The sequence below is a fragment of the Oncorhynchus mykiss genome, chromosome 2 (assembly GCF_013265735.2).
Source record: "Oncorhynchus mykiss isolate Arlee chromosome 2, USDA_OmykA_1.1, whole genome shotgun sequence".
In the NCBI taxonomy this organism is placed as follows: Eukaryota; Metazoa; Chordata; class Actinopteri; order Salmoniformes; family Salmonidae; genus Oncorhynchus; species Oncorhynchus mykiss.
Genome location: NC_048566.1, coordinates 103,487,379 through 103,507,623, shown reverse-complemented (window position 1 = coordinate 103,507,623; position 20,245 = coordinate 103,487,379). Strand labels below are relative to the sequence as shown.

At 44.3% G+C, this 20,245-nt stretch overlaps 1 protein-coding gene across 3 annotated transcripts in view; it reads right to left on the bottom strand.

Moving 5' to 3' along the window:
* LOC110502665 (epidermal growth factor receptor kinase substrate 8-like protein 2) overlaps window positions 1-20,245 on the bottom strand; it is a 134,505-nt gene that overhangs the window by 97,814 nt on the left and 16,446 nt on the right. For all 3 annotated transcript variants that reach the window (XR_005039342.1, XR_005039343.1, XM_036961472.1), the window contains exons 2-3: window positions 8,061-8,111; window positions 7,562-7,608 (exon numbers count right to left, since the gene is read on the bottom strand). Coding sequence is in view for 1 of the 3 variants with exons in the window: in XM_036961472.1 (XP_036817367.1) it covers window positions 7,562-7,608; window positions 8,061-8,095 (82 nt within the window). In the remaining 2 variants the exon portion in view is untranslated. The remainder of the gene's footprint in view (window positions 1-7,561; window positions 7,609-8,060; window positions 8,112-20,245) is intronic.

Genomic DNA, 20,245 nt, shown 5'->3' with positions numbered 1-20,245 from the left:
TCTCTGCTGCAGAGACCACCACAGTGTTTATAGTGCTGTCTCTCTCTCCTCCCTGCTACAGAGACCACCACAGTGTTTATAGTGTTGTCTCTCTCTCCTCCCTGCTACAGAGACCACCACAGTGTTTATAGTGCTGTCTCTCTCTCCTCCCTGCTACAGAGACCACCACAGTGTTTATAGTGTTGTCTCTGTCTCCTCCCTGCTACAGAGACCACCACAGTGTTTATAGTGTTGTCTCTCTCTCCTCCCTGCTACAGAGACCACCACAGTGTTTATAGTGTTGTCTCTGTCTCCTCCCTGCTACAGAGACCACCACAGTGTTTATAGTGTTGTCTCTCCTCTCTGCTACAGAGACCACCACAGTGTTTAGTGTTGTCTCTGTCTCCTCCCTGCTACAGAGACCACCACAGTGTTTATAGTGTTGTCTCTCTCTCCTCCCTGCTACAGAGACCACCACAGTGTGTATAGTGCTGTCTCTCTCTCCTCCCTGCTACAGAGACCACCACAGTGTGTATAGTGTTTATAGTGCTGTCTCTCTCTCCTCTCTGCTGCAGAGACCACCACAGTGTTTATAGTGTTGTCTCTGTCTCCTCCCTGCTACAGAGACCACCACAGTGTTTATAGTGTTGTCTCTCTCTCCTCCCTGCTACAGAGACCACCACAGTGTTTATAGTGTTGTCTCTCTCTCCTCCCTGCTACAGAGACCACCACAGTGTTTATAGTGTTGTCTCTCTCTCCTCCCTGCTACAGAGACCACCACAGTGTTTATAGTGTTGTCTCTCTCTCCTCCCTGCTACAGAGACCACCACAGTGTTTATAGTGTTGTCTCTCTCTCCTCCCTGCTACAGAGACCACCACAGTGTTTATAGTGTTGTCTCTCCTCCCTGCTACAGAGACCACCACAGTGTTTATAGTGCTGTCTCTCTCTCCTCCCTGCTACAGAGACCACCACAGTGTTTATAGTGCTGTCTCTCTCTCCTCCCTGCTACAGAGACCACCACAGTGTTTATAGTGTTGTCTCTCTCTCCTCCCTGCTACAGAGACCACCACAGTGTTTATAGTGCTGTCTCTCTCTCCTCCCTGCTACAGAGACCACCACAGTGTGTATAGTGCTGTCTCTCTCTCCTCCCTGCTACAGAGACCACCACAGTGTTTATAGTGCTGTCTCTCTCTCCTCCCTGCTACAGAGACCACCACAGTGTTTATAGTGTTGTCTCTCTCTCCTCCCTGCTACAGAGACCACCACAGTGTTTATAGTGCTGTCTCTCTCTCCTCCCTGCTACAGAGACCACCACAGTGTTTATAGTGCTGTCTCTCTCTCCTCCCTGCTACAGAGACCACCACAGTGTTTATAGTGCTGTCTCTCCTCCCTGCTACAGAGACCACCACAGTGTTTATAGTGCTGTCTCTCTCTCCTCCCTGCTACAGAGACCACCACAGTGTTTATAGTGTTGTCTCTCTCTCCTCTCTGCTGCAGAGACCACCACAGTGTTTATAGTGCTGTCTCTCTCTCCTCCCTGCTACAGAGACCACCACAGTGTTTATAGTGTTGTCTCTCTCTCCTCCCTGCTACAGAGACCACCACAGTGTTTATAGTGCTGTCTCTCTCTCCTCCCTGCTACAGAGACCACCACAGTGTTTATAGTGTTGTCTCTGTCTCCTCCCTGCTACAGAGACCACCACAGTGTTTATAGTGTTGTCTCTCTCTCCTCCCTGCTACAGAGACCACCACAGTGTTTATAGTGTTGTCTCTGTCTCCTCCCTGCTACAGAGACCACCACAGTGTTTATAGTGTTGTCTCTCCTCTCTGCTACAGAGACCACCACAGTGTTTAGTGTTGTCTCTGTCTCCTCCCTGCTACAGAGACCACCACAGTGTTTATAGTGTTGTCTCTCTCTCCTCCCTGCTACAGAGACCACCACAGTGTGTATAGTGCTGTCTCTCTCTCCTCCCTGCTACAGAGACCACCACAGTGTGTATAGTGTTTATAGTGCTGTCTCTCTCTCCTCTCTGCTGCAGAGACCACCACAGTGTTTATAGTGTTGTCTCTGTCTCCTCCCTGCTACAGAGACCACCACAGTGTTTATAGTGTTGTCTCTCTCTCCTCCCTGCTACAGAGACCACCACAGTGTTTATAGTGTTGTCTCTCTCTCCTCCCTGCTACAGAGACCACCACAGTGTTTATAGTGTTGTCTCTCTCTCCTCCCTGCTACAGAGACCACCACAGTGTTTATAGTGTTGTCTCTCTCTCCTCCCTGCTACAGAGACCACCACAGTGTTTATAGTGTTGTCTCTCTCTCCTCCCTGCTACAGAGACCACCACAGTGTTTATAGTGTTGTCTCTCCTCCCTGCTACAGAGACCACCACAGTGTTTATAGTGCTGTCTCTCTCTCCTCCCTGCTACAGAGACCACCACAGTGTTTATAGTGTTGTCTCTCCTCCCTGCTACAGAGACCACCACAGTGTTTATAGTGTTGTCTCTCTCTCCTCCCTGCTGCAGAGACCACCACAGTGTGTATAGTGCTGTCTCTCTCTCCTCCCTGCTACAGAGACCACCACAGTGTGTATAGTGCTGTCTCTCTCTCCTCCCTGCTACAGAGACCACCACAGTGTTTATAGTGTTGTCTCTCTCTCCTCCCTGCTACAGAGACCACCACAGTGTTTATAGTGTTGTCTCTCTCTCCTCCCTGCTACAGAGACCACCACAGTGTTTATAGTGTTGTCTCTCCTCCCTGCTACAGAGACCACCACAGTGTTTATAGTGCTGTCTCTCTCTCCTCCCTGCTACAGAGACCACCACAGTGTGTATAGTGCTGTCTCTCTCTCCTCCCTGCTACAGAGACCACCACAGTGTGTATAGTGCTGTCTCTCTCTGTCCAAGTTGCTGAAGGTGCAACATAATCACAGTAATTTCAAACAGAAAAGTTCTGTTACCAAAATCCTTTATTCGTTTAGGAAAAACACTCCCTATTCTCTCAATCTTTTTGCATTGCATGCACATGTCCCCAATAGGGCCTGACTTACTAAATCAAATCAAATAAACTTAATTGTTATTTGTCACATGTGCCGAATACAACCTTCCCATGAACTGCTTTCTTATAAGCCCTTAACCAACAAGCTTTAAAAAATAAAAAAGACATGAGTTAAAAATACACAGGTAAAAAATAGAAAATAGAAAATTAAAGTAATTAATAATTAAAAAGCAGCAATAAAATAACAATGTGGAGGCTATATACAGGGTGTTACGGTACAGAGTCAATGTGGAGACTATATACAGGGTGTTACGGTACAGAGTCAGTGTGGAGGCTATATACAGGGTGTTACGGTACAGAGTCAATGTGGAGGCTATATACAGGGTATTACGGTACAGAGTCAATGTGGAGGCTATATACAGGGTATTACGGTACAGAGTCAGTGTGGAGGCTATATACCGGGTATTACGGTACAGAGTCAATGTGGAGGCTATATACAGGGTATTACGGTACAGAGTCAGTGTGGAGGCTATATACAGGGTATTACGGTACAGAGTCAATGTGGAGGCTATATACAGGGAGTACTGGTACAGAGTCCATGTGGAGACTATATACACAGGGTGTTACGGTACAGAGTCAATGTGGAGGCTATATACAGGGAGTACTGGTACAGAGTCAGTGTGGAAGCTATATACAGGGTATTACGGTACAGAGTCAATGTGGAGGCTATATACAGGGTGTTACGGTACAGAGTCAATGTGGAGGCTATATACAGGGGGTACCGGTACAGAGTCAATGTGGAGGCTATATACAGGGGGTACCGGTACAGAGTCAGTGTGGAGGCTATATACAGGGGGTACCGGTACAGAGTCAATATGGAGACTATATACAGGGGGTACCGGTACAGAGTCAGTGTGGAGGCTATATACAGGGGGTACCGGTACAGAGTCAGTGTGGAGGCTATATACAGGGGGTACCGGTACAGAGTCAGTGTGGAGGCTATATACAGGGGGTACCGGTACAGAGTCAATGTGGAGGCTATATACAGGGGGTACTGGTACAGAGTCAATGTGGAGGCTATATACAGGGGGTACTGGTACAGGGTTAATGTTAGTTTCTATAGCATATAATCACATCAATAAATTGGTTATAACAAACTCCAACACTCTAACCTGTGATAGAAAAATGGATGAGGAGGACAAGAAAAATAAAGTCAAAACGGGGGATGTTTACTGGTTGCTCAGACGGGAAAGGGGAAGTCCGTAACTCGTGGTGGATAAAACTGTAGACCAAGAGACCAGAGCTCCGCGTTACGACAAACAGATCAGGTTAGATCACAGTCTTTTCCCCCCGGGACCGTTTGGAACAGCGAAAATATACATAATAAGCATTTTTTTTATTGTAAAGCCTTTAATACAGAAAAAAAGTAGCACGCAACCGTGAATCCAATGCCTGGTTTATTTATTAGTTATGAAAGTATTCAAGGCTCCCTTTTGTTATTTCTTTTTTTTTTAACTACATTTTTTTGATTGCATTTCAACTCATGAATCACTGGTATGCTGTGTGATGGCATGAATGACTGGTATGCTGTGTGATGACATGAATGACTGGTATGCTGTGTGATGACATGAATGACTGGTATGCTGTGTGATGACATGAATGACTGGTATGCTGTGTGATGACATGAATGACTGGTATGCTGTGTGATGACATGAATGACTGGTATGCTGTGTGATGACATGAATGACTGGTATGCTGTGTGATGACATGAATGACTGGTATGCTTTGTGATGACATGAATCACTGGTATGCTGTGTGATGACATGAATCACTGGTATGCTGTGTGATGACATGAAGGACTGGTATGCTGTGTGATGACATGAATGACTGGTATGCTGTGTGATGACATGAATGACTGGTATGCTGTGTGATGACATGAAGGACTGGTATGCTGTGTGATGACATGAATGACTGGTATGCTGTGTGATGACATGAATCACTGGTATGCTGTGTGATGACATGAATCACTGGTATGCTGTGTGATGACATGAATCACTGGTATGCTGTGTGATGACATGAAGGACTGGTATGCTGTGTGATGACATGAATGACTGGTATGCTGTGTGATGACATGAATGACTGGTATGCTGTGTGATGACATGAATGACTGGTATGCTGTGTGATGACATGAATGACTGGTATGCTGTGTGATGACATGAATGACTGGTATGCTTTGTGATGACATGAATCACTGGTATGCTGTGTGATGACATGAATCACTGGTATGCTGTGTGATGACATGAATCACTGGTATGCTGTGTGATGACATGAATCACTGGTATGCTGTGTGATGACATGAATCACTGGTATGCTGTGTGATGCCATGAATCACTGGTATGCTGTGTGATGCCATGAATCACTGGTATGCTGTGTGATGCCATGAATCACTGGTATGCTGTGTGATGCCATGAATCACTGGTATGCTGTGTGATGCCATGAATCACTGGTATGCTGTGTGATGGCATGAATCACTGGTATGCTGTGTGATGGCATGAATCACTGGTATTCTGTGTGATGACATGAATGAATGATTAATGCAGTAGCCTACTGTATTTATTGAAATATAGGCCTAAATTACTGTAGTAAGAGAAGCACTCTTAGGCCTACAGCTGGTTATACAAGGATACTATACTAAACATAATGATAACGACATGACTGTGAATTATAACGATGCCCATAATAACATTAAGAAGTAGAAGCAGAAGAGGAAGTGTATAGGAGTGAGAGCTGCGTGTCCTACAGTACGATGTGACCAACAGGTGCTGTTGCATTACAATATTATAACGGAACAGTGTAAACAACACTAAATACATTCTAGGTAATCCCAGAGAGGCTGGTCTAATGAGAGGGGGAATAAACCGTGGTTACAAGCAAAGATTAGAAACAGACGAATTTGTGAAATTGTTTAATCCGACATGTTGTGGTTGTTGGTGCTCAGGGAATCAGTAGGCTATTAAACAAACACAGGCAACAAGCAGGATCTGTCCTATTTCTGTAGATATACAGAAATGTATTTATAATTGATTTGTATACAGAGCATTCAGGAAGTATTCATACACCTGGACACATTACGGCCTTATTCTAAAATGTATTAAATTACATTTTTTCCCTCATCAATCTACACACAATACCCCCACGATGACATCACAATACCCCATAATGACATCACAATACCCCACGATGACAAAGTGAAAACACGTTTTTAGACATTTTTGCAAATGTATAAAAACTAAAAACAGAAGAAGTACTCAGACCCTTTTGCTATGAGACTCTAAATTAAGGTCAGGGGCATCCTGTTTCTATTGATCATTCTTGATCAATCTGTCATGACTTCAAATGATTGGACACGATTTGGAAAGTCAGTTAAGAACAAATTCTTATTTACAACCCCGGCCAAACCCGGACGACGCTGGGCCAATTGTGCCCCGCCCTTTGGGACTCCCAATCATGGATGGTTGTGATACATCCTAGAATTGAACCAGGGTCTGTAGTGACGCCTCTAGCACTGAGATGCACTGCCAGGGCTTCCTGACTGTTCAGGTCTGGTCTGGTCTGATCTGATAGAACAGCCAGGGCTTCCTGACAGTTCAGATCTGGTCTGGTCTGGTCTGATAGAACAGCCAGGGCTTCCTGACAGTTCAGGTCTGGTCTGGTCTGGTCTGATAGAACAGCCAGGGCTTCCTGACAGTTCAGGTCTGGTCTGGTCTGGTCTGATAGAACAGCCAGGGCTTCCTGACAGTTCAGATCTGGTCTGGTCTGGTCTGATAGAACAGCCAGGGCTTCCTGACAGTTCAGGTCTGGTCTGGTCTGGTCTGATAGAACAGCCAGGGCTTCCTGACAGTTCAGGTCTGGTCTGGTCTGGTCTGATAGAACAGCCAGGGCTTCCTGACAGTTCAGGTCTGGTCTGGTCTGGTCTGATAGAACAGCCAGTGCTTCCTGACAGTTCAGGTCTGGTCTGGTCTGGTAGAACAGCCAGGGCTTCCTGACAGTTCAGGTCTGGTCTGGAAGAACAGCCAGGGCTTCCTGATAGTTCAGGTCAGGTCTGGTCTGGTAGAACAGCCAGGGCTTCCTGACAGTTCAGGTCTGGTCTGGTCTGGTAGAACAGCCAGGGCTTCCTGACAGTTATCTAGTTAGTGGATGGACCATTCTTATGATTCCACTCAACAATGCTGGGTAGATCTGTACATTTACACAGTTTTTATGGAGATTTTTTTGGGCGGCAATTTAAATCATTAACAATCAGTAATCTTATAAATACTTAATAATAAATGAAAGGACATTTCTGGAATCTGTTCCAAACCAAACCCTTACCAGGTAGTTGACTCATATTCTCATATTAATGCTAAGGCCACAGGTAAGATCACATGCCGATGAGTAACTATAGTATAAATACACTTATCATGAAACACTGCAGTTCACACACACACACACACACACACACACACACACACACACACGGCGTAGTAAACCCCTCCATATCTTAGCATAAACACACGTGCACACAAACATGCTCCGGTCCATATCTTACCGTATAGCGCCTTGGCGCCCATCTTGCTGTCAGATCTGGCCACCCCACTGCAGAGAGAGGAAGAGCAGAAGGAGGATGAGGAGGAGGAGTTACCAGGGTTACGTTGTCTGCCCTTCATCTCTTTTTTCTCCAGCTCTTCCTAATATCAGTGTCACAATGTGCTACAAACACTATCTATTCCTAATCAGTCTGATACAGTGAGAGAGTGTCCCAGCTAGCAGAATGGACAGCACTGGAAGACAGTCTGAAATACTGACCAGATGGCCCAGAGAGAGAGGGGGGGAAGTGTGGGAGGGAACTTGGAGAGAGAGAGGGGAAGTGTGGGAGGGGACTTGGAGAGAGAGAGGGGAAGTGTGGGAGGGGACTTGGAGAGAGAGGGGGGAAGTGTGGGAGGGGACTTGGAGAGAGAGGGAGGTGAAGTGTGGGAGGGCCTTTGGAGAGAGAGAGAGAGAGAGAGAGAGAGAGAGAGAGGCCCCTAGGACCTGTGTGTGTTACTCACTTGGCTTGCCTCATCGGAGGTCCCAGGTTATTCATGCTTTAAGACATCCACCTGGAAGCCAGAGAAAGAGAGGGAGAGAGAAAGCAGGAGAAAAGAGATTGACATGAAATTACATCGTGTTTTTCTCCAAACCTCAGCATGTTTCCCACCAGGGCTCCTCTATACTTGATTAATTTTGAAACATCTGTTGACTAACAACTCTCATATATAGAGTACAGTGGTGGAAAAGAGAGAGAATTGTGATGGTGATTCTCTATTATCTATGTTGAGAACCCCCTCCGCCCGAGGGGGTTCTCAACAGGCTCCTCCGTCGCGACGTCCCCTGAATGCCCATCTGCTAGCCACGGAATGCTAGCTGTCTAGAGCATATCGGACTGCTGGCTGAAGAGGTCCATCAGCCAATTTTATTGGGCTACAATATCTATTTTGCCAATTGGCCTGGACCCTTTTAATACACTGGGCCCTGCCGATCCTTCACGACTGGTCTGCTGACGTAACTGCCCGAGGGGGCTTCAACTGACTCCTCCGTCGAGGCCCTTCTGCTAGCCTGCTAGCCCCGGCCCGCTAGCTGTCTGAATCACCGTGTCTCCAGCCCGCCTAGCTACTCACTAGACCCCATGATCACTCGGCTACGCATGCCTCTCCCTAATGTCAATATGCCTTGTCCATTGCTGTTTTGGTTAGTGATTGTTTTGTTTCACTTTAGAGCCTCTAGCCCTGTTCAATATGCCTTAGCTACCCCTTTTGTTCCACCTCCCACACATGCGGTGACCTCACCTGCTTTAAATGCTATCTCTAGAAACAATACCTATCTCATTGTCACTTAATTCCTAGGATTACCTCCACTCCTACCATACCCTGGTCTGTACATACCTTGAATCTATTCTACCTCGCCCAGAAACCTGCTCCTTTTACTCTCTGTTCTGAACGTGCTAGACGACCAGTTCTTATAGCCTTTAGCCGTACCCTTATCCTACTCCTCCTCTGTTCCTCTGGTGATGTAGAGGTTAATCCAGGCCCTGCAGTGCCTAGCTCCACTCCCATTCCCCAGGCACTCTCATTTGTTGACTTCTGTAGGCGTAAAAGCCTTGGTTTCATGCATGTTAATACTAGAAGCCTCCTCCCAAAGTTTGTTTTATTCACTGCTTTAGCACACTCTGCCAAACCGGATGTCCTAGCTGTGTCTGAATCCTGGCATAGGAAGACCACCAAAAACGCTGAAATGTACATCCCTAACTATAACATTTTCCAACAAGATAGAACTGCCAAAGCGGGCGGAGTTGCAATCTACTGCAGAGATAGCCTGCAAAGTTACTTCATACTATCCAGGTCTGAGGCCCTCATCACTGTCAAACGCTCCCTAAAACACTTCAGCGAGCAGACCTTTCTAAACGACCTGGCCCGGGTATCCTGGAAGGATATTGACCTCATTCCGTCAGAAGAGGATGCCTGGGTATTCATTAAAAGTGCTAACCTCACCATCTTAAATACGCATGCCCAATTAAAAAAAATGTAGAACCAGGAACAGATATAGCTCTTGGTTCACTCCAAGAGTGGCGTACTGCTTTAGCATCGAAGAGCCCCTGCGATATGCAACTTTTCAGGGAGGTTAGGAACCAATATACACAGGCAGTTAGGAAAGCAAAGGCTAGCTTTTTCAGAAATTTGCAACCTGTAGCACAAACTCCAAAGGGTTCTGGGAAACTGTAAAGTTCATGGAGAATAAGAGCACCTCCTCCCAGCTGCTCACTGCACTGAGGCTAGGAAACACTGTCACCACCGATAAATCCATCCATACTGTTACAGACCGATATCTATTCTACTCTGCCTTTCTAAGGTCTTCGAAAGCCAAGTTGACAAACAGATTACTGACCATTTTGAATCCGGTCTTGAGCCCTCTGGAGCAGGTATTCATCAAGTATTTCAATTAACACGTGTGCCTTGTTAAAATTAATCTGTGCAACATTACAGACTTGGTCAGGGACAGATAGAAAATGATTGTGAAAACACTTGCCAGTTGGTCAGCACATGATCTGAGTATACGTCCTGGTAATCAGTCCGGCACTGCGGCCTTGTGAATTTTGACCTGTTTAAAGGTCTTACTCACATCGGCTAGAGTGTGATTGTTCCAGAACAGCTGGTGCTCTCATGCATGCTTCAGTGTTGCTTGCCTCGAAGCCCTCATAGAAGTAATTTAGCTTGTCTGGTAGGCTCACATCACTGGGCAGATCGCGGCTGGGCTTCCCTTTGTAGTCCGTAATAGTTTACAAGCTCTGCCACAGTTTTTAGCCTGGTCACAGACAGCTAATGTGTTCTCCACTGAAGTTCACAAGCGAAGGGAAAAGGTGAGAAGAGGAGAGTGTGTAGAGCGATAAAAGTGATCATACTGTTTATTTGTGGCTGCTATGAAAGTCAACTCTGTTTGTGTGTGATTGGGGGTGTATTCATTCCACAGTTCCTATTGAAAAATGTTTCTTAAATAAGAAGCAAACTGAACGAAACGTGGATAAACATACCTACATTTATTAAAATAGAAACTTTCGTTTGCAACTGTTGGACTAATGATTACACCCTAGATCAGCTAGATGCAGGCCAGAGTATGCAAGGCGGTATTGAATGTGTCAATGTCTGTCACCTTGATTCTCCAAAATGTATCTTTACCCGTGCACCTACATTGTAAACGTTCATACATAGACTAGGTATGTTTCTAAGGGTACAAGCACTGTCCATGACACAAACTGGCCACACCCACGTCTGTTTTTATGGACACAAGCACTGTCCATGACAGAAACTGGCCACACCCACGTCTGTTTCTATGGACACAAGCACTGTCCATGACACAAACTGGCCACACCCACATCTGTTTCTATGGACACAAACACTGTCCATGACAGAAACTGGCCACACCCCACTTTAAGGTTATTATAGTAAACGAAAACTGAAACTAAAATAAAAACTACATTTGGAAAAATAATTTTGTAAACTGAAATAAAAATACTAAAACTATCTTTAACAGAAAAACAAACTATAATAAAACCATCAAATTAATATTTCGTTTTTTAGCTTTTGTCTTCTAAACTTTGGGGGAAAATGTAATGGGGTTGTTAAGCTTTTTTTGTGGGGTTTTCAGATTTATAAATATGAGTAAATGTTTCTAAAAACCTGTTTGCTTTGTCATTATTATGGGGTATTGTGATGTCATTATGGGGTATTGTGATATCATCACTAATGGATACACTCTGCGGTAGACCACACCGGTTAGCCTATCATTATCATCACGAACAGATACACAAAGTGGTAGACATAGGCCCTACACAAACTGTACACCCATTCACATGCCGTTGTTTCCTTTTCAGAAACAACCTTTGTTGGTCAATTGCACATTCCGGATTGAATAAATCATGATAATAAAAAGAGTAAAAGCAAATTGCGATACAAAAACTAACGCGACGAGAAATGATGTCACTGGCACCCTTGTGACCAATTCAAAATGTGTGTCGCACTGACAACACAGACTGTTTTGGTCGCAGTATCGAACCCTGCTATTTCCTCAATCAGTAAGAAGCAATACTACATAGGAGGACGAGCTGGCCAATCAGCGGTCTAGAGGAGGACGAGCTGGCCAAATCAGCGGTCTAGAGGAGGACGAGCTGGCCAATCAGCGGTCTAGAGGAGGACGAGCTGGCCAATCAGCGGTCTAGAGGAGGACGAGCTGGCCAATCAGCGGTCTAGAGGAGGACGAGCTGGCCAATCAGCGGTCTAGAGGAGGACGAGCTGGCCAATCAGCGGTCTAGAGGAGGATGAGCTGGCCAATCAGCGGTCTTCTTGCGTGAATATTTGTAATGACTGGTATACGGCCACATCATTCTGCTATTGGAGTACTTGCACACCATTCAAACATAGAATAACTCCTTTTTAACATACTTAATAAAGAACATTTGGAAGTAAAACTATTTCACTCTGATTGTAATTCATTGTAGGTCATATTTCTAAGAAATCTGTAAACACTGGGCAGTTACTTTAATATCAACCTGTTTACCTACTGTACATTTGAAACAAGTTTATATACTACCAGAATGTCATGTTTTATGTCTGATCTGAGGTAAAGATATACCTTAATAAGGGCTGTTATGTTGAGTCAGAAGTAGTTATATTCTACCTGTTTCCCTTTATGTAAACAACACTCATTTTTTATAATGCATCATAATTCATGATCCAAAGTCCCACACAAATGAATCATCCCATCCCATATTAAAGGGGAAGTTCATGTGGCCTTATTTTCACTCTCTCTGCTTCTGGTTGATCCCCAAAACTCTTTTTTTATATGTTTTGTTTCATTACAGAGTATGGTGGAAAATACAAGATGTTATAATGCTGTTATTGCATCAAATGATTGTTTTATGCAACAAAATAAAGGGGTGTTAGAATGCTCATCTGTGTGTGTTCTACTGAGGATGGGCCTCTGGAAGATTTAGAATGTATTTGGGTGATACGTCATTCCATAGCATGGGTTAATGTTTCTGTACTGGGGTACCAGGGGGAGATGGCTCCAGTATGGAGTTGGGGGGCCAGACCCTGGTCTCTACACAATGAGGAAAGTATTTACAGCAGATACTATTTGCTGTGAATTATTAATAACCTTGAGACCCATTCCATACATCTGTTGTTTGTCATGAACATCCAGGAGGATGGACTTTGCTATAAAATGCTGTGGCTCAAACCAGCTGGTTGAGTTCTCAGTGATAACCTCCAGGAGTGATATAAAATGCTGTGGCTCAAACCAGCTGGTTGAGTTCTCAGTGATAACCTCCAGGAGTGATATAAAATGCTGTGGCTCAAACCAGCTGGTTGAGTTCTCAGTGATAACCTCCAGGATTGATATAAAATGCTGTGGCTCAAACCAGCTGGTTGAGTTCTCAGTGATAACCTCCAGGAGTGATATAAAATGCTGTGGCTCAAACCAGCTGGTTAAGTTCTCAGTGATAACCTCCAGGAGTGATATAAAATGCTGTGGCTCAAACCAGCTGGTTGAGTTCTCAGTGATAACCTCCAGGAGTGATATAAAATGCTGTGGCTCAAACCAGCTGGTTGAGTTCTCAGTGATCACCTCCAGGGGTGATATAAAATGCTGTGGCTCAAACCAGCTGGTTGAGTTCTCAGTGATAACCTCCAGGAGTGATATAAAATGCTGTGGCTCAAACCAGCTGGTTGAGTTCTCAGTGATCACCTCCAGGGGTGATATAAAATGCTGTGGCTCAAACCAGCTGGTTGAGTTCTCAGTGATCACCTCCAGGGGTGATTACCGACCGGCTTCATTACTGCAGTAATTAAATAATAAAGTTTGATTGTTTTAAAGAAATCTAAAAGACTCTGAATTGATTACTATAATTCCACTACAAGAGAAATTGGTGGTCACATTTTGTCATCACTTTCCATTGACTACAATTATTTACAAAAATGTGTCTAAAAGCATGTTAGAAAACGCTCAAATACTCCATTACCATACCAATACCAATAACCAACTCATATTACATCAGAATCACAATAATATGTCCTTCTACTCAGGTTGTAAAGACTGATGTTAAATCTTCTACTCAGGTTGTAAAGACTGTAATGTTAAATCTTCTACTCAGGTTGTAAAGACTGTAATGTTAAATCTTCTACTCAGGTTGTAAAGACTGTAATGTTAATATGTCCTTCTACTCAGGTTGTAAAGACTGTGATGTTAAATCTTCTACTCAGGTTGTAAAGACTGTAATGTTACATCTTCTACTCAGGTTGTAAAGACTGTAATGTTAATATGTCCTTCTACTCAGGTTGTAAAGACTGTAATGTTAATATGTCCTTCTACTCAGGTTGTAAAGACTGTGATGTTAAATCTTCTACTCAGGTTGTAAAGACTGTAATGTTACATCTTCTACTCAGGTTGTAAAGACTGTAATGTTACATCTTCTACTCAGGTTGTAAAGACTGTAATGTTACATCTTCTACTCAGGTTGTAAAGACTGTAATGTTAAATCTTCTACTCAGGTTGTAAAGACTGTAATGTTAATATGTCCTTCTACTCAGGTTGTAAAGACTGTAATGTTAATATGTCCTTCTACTCAGGTTGTAAAGACTGTAATGTTAAATCGTCTACTCATGTTGTAAAGACTAATGTTAATATGTCCTTCTACTCAGGTTGTAAAGACTGTAATGTTAATATGTCCTTCTACTCAGGTTGTAAAGACTGTAATGTTAATATGTCCTTCTACTCAGGTTGTAAAGACTGTAATGTTAATATGTCCTTCTACTCAGGTTGTAAAGACTGTAATGTTAATATGTCCTTCTACTCAGGTTGTAAAGACTGTAAAGTTAAATCTTCTACTCATGTTGTAAAGACTGTAATGTTAATATGTCCTTCTACTCAGGTTGTAAAGACTGTAATGTTAATATGTCCTTCTACTCAGGTTGTAAAGACTGTAATGTTAATATGTCCTTCTACTCAGGTTGTAAAGACTGTAATGTTAAATCTTCTACTCATGTTGTAAAGACTGTAATGTTAATATGTCCTTCTACTCAGGTTGTAAAGACTGTAATGTTAATATGTCCTTCTACTCAGGTTGTAAAGACTGTAATGTTAAATCTTCTACTCATGTTGTAAAGACTGTAATGTTAATATGTCCTTCTACTCAGGTTGTAAAGACTGTAATGTTAATATGTCCTTCTACTCAGGTTGTAAATACTGTAATGTTAATATGTCCTTCTACTCAGGTTGTAAAGACTGTAATGTTAAATCTTCTACTCATGTTGTAAAGACTGTAATGTTAATATGTCCTTCTACTCAGGTTGTAAAGATCCAGTGATTCTTATTGAAGAAATAGTAGTAAGACTGTTGCAATCATGTTGCAGCTAAGGGGAATGACAAATTGCCAGTAGGTCAGTCATGTTGTAGTTAAGGGGGATGACAAACTGCCAGTAGGTCAATAATGTTGCCACTGAATAACAGATACATCTGACCCCACGCCCTGTAGGTAGACAGATGGCCCTGGGCCCTTCAACCCTGTCCCTTGGCCCTACAACCCTGTCCCTGGGCCCTACAACCCTGTCCCTGGGCTCTACAACTCTGGCCATCAGCCCTATCCCAGATACCCTGTACCCTTGCTGGTCCCAGACCCTATCCCAGACACCCTGTACCCTTGCGGACCCCAGACACTATCCCAGATATCCTGTACCCTTGCTGACCCCAGACCCTATCCCAGATACCCTGTACTCTTGCTGATCCCAGACCCTATCCCAGATACCCTGTACCCTTGCTGACCCCAGACCCTATCCCAGATACCCTGTACCCTTGCTGACCCCAGACCCTATCCCAGATAACCTGTACCCTTGCTGACCCCAGGCCCTATCCCAGATAACCTGTACCCTTGCTGACCCCAGGCCCTATGTATAGGCCTGAGAACGGAAGGAAGAGTACGAACACTGCCACAGGGAAAACAACACCAGACCTGGGTTCAAATACTATTAGAAATATTAAAAAACTTTCAGTGTTTGTTTTAGCCTAGCTGGAGTGACAGATGGGCGGGGTTTGTTTTAGCCTGTCTGGAGTGGCAGATGGGCGGGGTTTGTTTTAGCCTGTCTGGAGTGCCAGATGGGCGGGGTTTGTTTCAGCCTAGCTGGAGTGCCAGATGGGCGGGGTTTGTTTTAGCCTAGCTGGAGTGCCAGATGGGCGGGGTTTGTTTTAGCCTAGCTGGAGTGCCAGATGCGCGGGGTTTGTTTTAGCCTGTCTGGAGTGGCAGTTGGGCGGGGTTTGTTTTAGCCTGTCTGGAGTGGCAGATGGGCGGGGTTTGTTTTAGCCTGCCTGGAGTGGCAGATTTTTGTGAGTATTCTTTTGTCTCCATTGCAAACTCAATCAAGCCCAGGTAAAGTGTTAGAAAATGATTATGAATAGCCAGGTCTGGGCAACACATGACTCCCTTCCACCCTTCCTCCCTCCCTCCCTCTCTCCTCCCTCCCTGAAACCTGGTCTCGTGCCACCACCTGGCTAGCCTGAACAATGGGAGAGAGAAGATGGCTGGAGAGATTAGTGAGGAAAGAAGAAGTCTATGGCCCTATTCCCACAACGAGATATGAAGGAGAGTCTGAGGAGCAGTGTGGCTAAAGAGATTTCTGCTTTTCAAGTCATATGAGTGTGTGCTTCAGTCTGATCAGCTGTAGCCTACTGATAACAACCACAGCAGCAGGTAACCTGGTGAAACCTATGCGCTCTGATCGCATCTGGACCAGAGGAAACATAACGTCATGTTTTTATAGCCTAAGCTAAAAATGTTGTTGTCTTGCAGCCTGAATTCAAAATGGATTAAATATTTATTTTTCACCCATCTATACACAATACCCCATAATGACATCACAATCCCCCATAATGACATCACAATACCACATAATGACATCACAATCCCCCATAATGACAAAGTGAAAACATGTTTTTAGAAATGTTTGCAAATTTATTGAAAATGAAATACAGAGTCAACACATGTTAGAATAACATTTGGCAGTGATTACAGCTGTTTTTAAAAATGTGTTCTATTGGATTTGCCCCAAACATAACACTTTGTATTCAAGACAGTTAATTTCTTAGCCACCTTTTTTTAATAGTATAGTGTCTTGTTGCAAATAGGATGCATGATTTGGAATATTTTTATTCTGTACAGGCTTCCTTCTTTTCACTGTCATTTAGGTTAGTATTGTGGAGTAACTTGAATATTGTTGATCCACCCTCTGTTTCATGGTTGTGCTATGAGAACTATGTTTTAAAGTCACCATTGGCCTTACCCTGAGTGGTTTCATTTCTCTGTTTCATGGTTGTGATATGAGAACTATGTTTTAAAGTCACCATTGGCCTTACCCTGAGTGGTTTCATTTCGCTCCGACAACTGAGTTAGGAAGGACACCTGTATATTTGTAACGACTGGGTGTATTGAAAACACCATCCAAAGTGAAATTAAATACTTCACCATGCTCAAAGGGATATTTAATGTCTGCTTTAAAATATTTTTCTCATCTACAGTGTACCAATAGGTGCCCTTCTTTGCAGGGCATTGGAAAACCTCCCTTGTCTTTGGGGTTGAATCTGTTTGAAATTCCCTGCTCGACTGAGGGACCTTACTGATAATTGTATGTGTGGGGTACAGAGATGAGGTAGTCATTTAAAATCATGTTACACACAGTGTAACATCTGCTTCCAGGTCACACTCTCAAACGCATAGATCCCCTGAACGCATCTCCAGATCCCAGATCACCTGTTCACACACCTGTATGCCATTATCACACACTATTTAGTTCAGTTCTTTGCACCCAATCACTGAGGTTTGTTTTGTGACGCACTTCTATTCGGAGTGCTGGTTTCCTGTAATTTAATCCTCCCGTGTTTGATAGTTTCTGCCTCACTAACAACGCCTTTTGCCTATTCCCTGCCTGTTCTTTAGCCTATCATATTCCCTGTTATCAACCGATTGCCTGATCTCCCAGATGATGTTACTGGCCTTCTCCTTGCCTGTACTGTTGCCTTTGGACCCCTGTGTATGACCTTCTGCCTGCCCCTGGACCTAGCTACCTGCCTCCTCCTGTGTATGACCTTCTGCCTGCCCCTGGACCCAGCTACCTGCCTCCTCCTGTGTATGACCTTCTGCCTGCCCCTGGACCCAGCTACCTGCCTCCTCCTGTGTATGACCTTCTGCCTGCCCCTGGACCCAGATACCTGCCTCCTCCTGTGTATGACCTTCTGCCTGCCCCTGGACCCAGCTACCTGCCTCCTCCTGTGTATGACCTTCTGCCTCCTCCTGGACCCAGATACCTGCCTCCTCCTGTGTATGACCTTCTGCCTGCCCCTGGACCCAGCTACCTGCCTCCTCCTGTGTATGACCTTCTGCCTCCTCCTGGACCCAGATACCTGCCTCCTCCTGTGCATGACCTTCTGCCTGCCCCTGGACCCAGATACCTGCCTCCTCCTGTGTATGACCTTCTGCCTCCTCCTGGACCCAGCTACCTACCTCCTGTGGTCCCTTACCAATAAACACCTGCTGCGCCCTGCACTTGAATCCTGATCTCCCAGATGATGTTACTGGCGTTCTCCTTGCCTGTACTGTTGCCTTTGGACCCCTGTGTATGACCTTCTGCCTGCCCCTGGACCCAGCTACCTGCCTCCTCCTGTGTATGACCTTCTGCCTGCCCCATACAATTATCAGTAAGGTCCCTCAGTCGAGCAGCTCGGTCATCGTGTTCGTTACAACAGAATGAGTCCATGCAACGTATTATGTGACTTTCTAAGCAAATTTCTATTCCTGAATTTATTTAGGTTTGTCATAACAAAGGGGTGGAATAACTGACTCAAGACATTTCAGCTTTTAATTAAAAAAAACACGTGTTGGCCAGTAACACAATCTCAATTTGATCCATTTTAATTTAGGCTGTAACACAACACAAAATCCATAGCTTTACGTGGCTCAGTGCAACTTCTGCTTCTACAGTGCTGGGCAGTAACATGTATCAAACCCTGGAATGAGTAGGTTGTTTAAAATATCAATCCTAAAGAACCCGACTGAATAAACAAACACTAGGCCAATAGGCTATGCTGTACTCCTGGAGTAAATCTGAGCTGAAAATAACTTGTTAAAGTTGTAATTCAAATCTTAAATGCCGCATTTCAAATGATCTTTTTGCGAGGAAACTGCATCACTAGAACACCCACTGTCATTGGACCGCATCATTAGAACACCCACTGTCATTGGACCGCATCATTAGAACACCCACTGTCATTGGACTGCATCATTAGAACACCCACTGTCATTGGACCGCATCATTAGAACACCCACTGTCATTGGACCGCATCACTAGAACACCCACTGTCATTGGACCGCATCATTAGAACACCCACTGTCATTGGACCGCATCATTAGAACACCCACTGTCATTGGACTGCATCATTAGAACACCCACTGTCATTGGACCGCATCATTAGAACACCCACTGTCATTGGACCGCATCACTAGAACACCCACTGTCATTGGACCGCATCATTAGAACACCCACTGTCATTGGACCGCATCACTAGAACACCCACTGTCATTGGACCGCATCACTAGCCTGGAAAACTAGTTATGTGCGATTGAGAGTGGTGGGGTGGATAAACTAGAATTGGAGGATCCTTCATCGGTTAAATCTCCAGTTTAAAAACATTTAGGCTTCCTGGTAGGATCAAAAATGTATTGAACTTAAAAGAACATTCATTAAAAATCTGCCCAAGATAATAATTATTTTTTTTTAAATGTATTTTCCTTCAACCTTCTGAGGCAACGGCACGGTTCACCACGTCATATGTCTACTGAACGAATATATAAAGGCAACAAAGTGTTGGTCCCATGTTTCATGAGCTGAAATAAAACGATTCTAAAAATGTTCAACATGCACAAAGCGGATTTTTTTACATCCCTTAATTAATTAGCATTGTATCCTTTGCCAAGATAATCCCTCCACCTGACATGTGGGTAAATCAAGAAGCTGATTAAACAGCATGATCATTACACAGGTGCACCTTGTGCTAGGGACAATAAAAGGCCACTCTAAAATGTGCAGTTTTGTCACACAATACAATGCAACAGATGTCTCAAGTTTTGAGGGAGCATGCAATTGACATGCTGACTGAAGGAATGTCCACCAGAGCATTTAAGGTTTAGTTGTCCACCATAAGCCGCCTCCAATGTTTTAGAGAATTTGGCGGTAAGTCCAATCGGCCTCACGACCGCAGACCACGTGTAACCACCCCAGCCCAGGAGGTCCACATCCGGCTTCTTCACCTGAGGGATCGTCTGAGACCAGCCACCCAGACAGCTGATTAGTATTTCGGTCTATAATACAGCCCTTTTGTGGAGAGAAACTCATTCTGATTGGCTGAGCCAAGCTCCCCAGTGAGTGGGATGCGCCCCTGCCCGGTCATATGAAGTCCATAGATTAGGGCCTAATTAATTTATTTCAATTGACTGATTTCCTTATGAACTGTAGCTCAGTCAAGTCGTTGAAATTGATGCGTTTATATTTTTGATCATTATATAAAGTAGCCTGGCAGAATCATGATTATTTGCATCAATCCAGTGGCCATTTTGTTTTGAAAACTCAATCACAAATGTGCTACAGACGTGGGTGGCGTGTCC